This window comes from Hipposideros armiger, unplaced genomic scaffold (assembly GCF_001890085.2).
Source record: "Hipposideros armiger isolate ML-2016 unplaced genomic scaffold, ASM189008v1 scaffold_725, whole genome shotgun sequence".
Classification (NCBI taxonomy): Eukaryota; Metazoa; Chordata; class Mammalia; order Chiroptera; family Hipposideridae; genus Hipposideros; species Hipposideros armiger.
The window spans coordinates 219,828-223,707 of NW_017732075.1; the positions used below are offsets into that span (position 1 = coordinate 219,828).

The following is a 3,880-nucleotide window of genomic DNA, read 5'->3' on the forward strand; positions in this document are numbered from 1 at the left end:
GGGGGGGATAAATCTATGTATTTCCATTGGGAGATGAGATGTAAATGTCCAGGAGCCTAGGAAAGGCTGCACCGGTCCTGATCCTCAGATGGGAATGAACCCGGAGTCTCTCCGAGAGCAGGCTGAGTGGGAGAGCAGACTGAGAACCTCTGCACGGAAAGGAGGCAAGCGAGAGGGACAGCCTGGGAGGAACCAGAGGCAGATGTGGCCTTCCTTCCCTGGGAGCTCGCCCCACCCAGTGCACATCCAGAGAGGAAGGGTGATTGGCTCAGTAAATGGCCCTGGCTGGCTGACAGGGCGGGAGGGGTCGCCCTGCTTGGATTTGGCTGCTGCCAGGCTAGTTTCATATCTCTGGGAAGCCAAGCCCCAGTACAGCATGACAGAGGACAAATCAGCAGAAAGTAATATTCCCAAGGTCATTCAACTTCAGGAAATTAACCCGGTGTGACAGCTGCCCCACTTTGGAGCTTTTATCGTCAGAAATCAACTGCATTCACTTTCCCCCCTCCTTCTTCCACTCCCTCCTTTTTTACTTCTTCCCCTCCCTCTCCCTTGCTTTTTCCTTCTTTTGCTTCCACTTTGTGCCTAAAGGGACCCACATGCAGAGCCGTGGGTGTGAGCTGGAGAGAGGAAGTTCACACAGGGCTTTGTGCCTCGCCATGTGCAGCCAGGGTGCCAGCAGCGAAGTGCCACTAGTCCACCACCAGCTAGCTGCCTTTCAGGATAGCAGTGCTGGAACATCTGCCAGGCAACATATGCGCTCAGAGTCCCAAGGCTAGGAGACAGTTTTAAATCCTGCCTGAGCCATCCGCTTGCTGTGTGACCATACACGAGTCCCTATCTATCCTTCTCTGCACCTCCGTTTTCTCCCCGGTTCAGTGAGGGAGGTGGTCTGATGATCTAAGGCTCTGAGAGCCTTTCTTCTCCGTTCTCTGCAGCAAGTGCTCAGATGTTTGCAAAGCCTTTCAAGCTGAAGCTTTGTATCCCAGCCAGAGCTGCAGACCTCGGGTTCTGTTAAGGGACTTCCTCAGGGTCTGAGGCTGCAGCCTCTGCAAGGGTTGAACAACCCAAAATAAACAGCTAGTCCAGAAGCCTGGAGTACCCACCGTTTTCCAGCTGACGCCAGATTGAGCCCACAGATGTGAGCCAGCTGTGTTTGGACACCCAGAAGGCAGGAGACCTTTGGAAATAACTTTTCATGAGCCCAGGGTGTGAAGGGAGGCAGCCAAGAACCACGTACAGCACCTGCTGCAGGTGCGCCTGGGGATGCCTGAGGCCCAGGGCTGCTCAGTTGAAAGTTCAATCTCTGTCCGGTTACCTGCGAGCTCGGAAGAAGAGTGGGGATGGGGAGCAGCCACTGGCCTCCAGGCCTTCAAGCAAATTGCCAAAGGCAGGTCTCCAGAAGCCAGACAGACTCCTAAGAAATACAGACGTTCCACTGACTCTGTGTGACCCCAGGCAACCTACCTTATCTCTCTGAGCCCCCATTACCATATCTGAAATGTGGAAATACACATATATTGGTTCAAAAAGCACTAATTCCCTGACCTTGGCCTCTCCTCGATAATTGGTTTCTGGTAATAACTAGAATAGTTTCCCTAGTCTGTGGATCCAGCAAAATTCAACTCCCTTCTCTTCCCAGGATCACCCTGACACTGGCCTGCCCCATGGACCTGAAGAATTTCCCCATGGACGTCCAGACATGTATCATGCAACTGGAAAGCTGTGAGTCCCTTGCATGAGGCCTCTAGAAAGAACCAGACTCCCTTTACCCATGGGACCAGCAGAAATTCCCACACAGATGCTCCTAACTACTGGACCCCAAAATACCAGATGAGGGGCTTCGCTCTTAGAAAATGCATTAGAAATATAACTCCCCTTACCTTGTCTGACTGAGGTCAAGCTTTGGAGCCAGCAGTATCCTCCAAAGAGGCACATGGGTCCCTTGTGAACATGCTCTCCGGGAGCAAAGGAGCAATAGCTTTAATAAGTCATGGCCTTTGAACTCACAGGGACGCTCACTCCAGCAGGAGAGATAGATGACTGGCTAACACAGGGCAGCAAATGCTAAGTGTGTTGTTCAAAGTAGAAAACATGGTGGCCTCATGGCAGAAAGAGTGCTTCCTTCTCATTGGGAAGGAGAGAGGGACTTGGCGAAGGCTTTATGGAGGAGATCAAGCGAATTAGGGTTTTAACAGAAGGGGTAGCTGACTTCTTTGATCGTAAACACAGACAACAATCTAATTTTTTTTTAAAAGGAATTAAATGGAAGGACATACAGGTTCCTCACGAAGTTGAAGGAGAAGCTAAAAGTACAGGAACCAGGGCAGAGCATTTAGGCAGCAAGAGCTGAGGGACCATCCCCTTGGAATGCCACCTCTGCAGCCAACTCTGAACCTTTTGTCACTTCGCTCAAGAGTCAAAGTCCTGAGGCAGAGGGTCAGATCGGTCTAGTTCAGGGGTCGGCAAACTTTTNCTTCAATTAAGTGATAAACCATTTCTATAAAATACCTTGGAACATTTATGAAGCTGCTGATAACTTCTGTAGGCAAACAGAATGAGGCATGTGCTGTGGGAGGAACTGGCAGGGGTGACGGTGAGGGTGAGGAGAGGGGTGCTTTGTTTTACTTTACCCCTGCTGAGGCAGATTAGGACTGATTAGGATGTAGAAGCAGCAAGCACCCCAAAGGAAATACAGCATGATCTCATTTACCCGGCACCCTTGGGAGAGAGTGGCAGCAGGTGCTTACGAATGCACATTATTTCTTGAAGGAGAGCATTCAAGGTGGGCTTGAACTGAGGTTATTCATCTTGTAGGACTATAAACCCTTCTGGTAATCCAACAAAGAGAACCATGCTCTTGTGCCTGGGAAAACGCAGCTATACCCTGAATTCTACTTGCAGTGTCATAAAATCTAGGGACCTCAGATTTACAATGCCTCTCTAACAAAATGTAAAACTTTTCTTCATGCAGCCACTTCTTAACTTCAGTACCCAGTTTCCTGCCCTGGAGACCTACCTGGACCACAAACTGTTTCTCAGGTTGTGAATGGGAACTAAATGGACCCTTTCAGTTCCTCTAGAACCAGCTGAACAAACCCTCACTAGAAGTCAGGACTCTCGGTTTCCAAAAATAGCTCTGCTCTGCTTGAAAAGAGTAACACTGGGCCAACAATATCAATGCTCTTTGAACTTCAGATTCTCCAACTAGAAAAAAAAGGGGATAGGGGGGAGTTTTGACTGGGACAGCAATTCCTAACCTATGTTCTGCAAAAGACAGGCATCAGGCAAGAAATAAAAGTTCTATGGCCAAAATACATCAGGGAAGTGCTGTATATTCTATGCCCCTCTTGGAAACACACAGAATTCATTAATGTATATTAAGGTCTCTGAGAAGTCCTGCAATAAAAAAATCTGTTGCATTTGGTTTAGTCAAACATTTCCCTAATTGGTTTGATCCGTGAGTTGTTGCTTTTTTTTTTCAGTGTGGTAACTACCCTGCACTCCCATCAGAGAAGAATTGGACTTAGCACTGAGTTTAGAACCCAGGAAGATGTGACTCCACGACATGTATTAATCCTCCCCAAACAAATCAACACACGCTATAGAAGGTTACAGAGGCTAATATTAAAACACAGTGGTGGAAACCCTACCACCAGCAGGAACACTACAGAATTTTTCTACCCACCCTCCTTTCACTGTTTCGGAATTAATTGTTCTCTTTAGGCAGAATAGTTTGAATTCCCAGGCATCAGCTTTTAGTCTTTCTTTTTGTCTCTTTAATCTGTCTAGAACAGTGACTCTCAAACCTGAGGGTGTGTGTGAAAATTACGGCACTGATAGTGTTGATGATAAAAGGGGGACTTCAACTTTATCTGTA

General features: G+C 48.1%; 1 protein-coding gene across 2 annotated transcripts in view; it reads left to right on the top strand.

Annotated features, from left to right (window-relative positions):
- Positions 1–3,880, top strand: part of GLRA1 (glycine receptor alpha 1) — an 85,406-nt gene that overhangs the window by 58,742 nt on the left and 22,784 nt on the right. For both annotated transcript variants that reach the window (XM_019627236.1, XM_019627238.1), the window contains exon 5: positions 1,643–1,725. In XM_019627236.1, the coding sequence (XP_019482781.1) occupies positions 1,643–1,725 (83 nt within the window). The remainder of the gene's footprint in view (positions 1–1,642; positions 1,726–3,880) is intronic.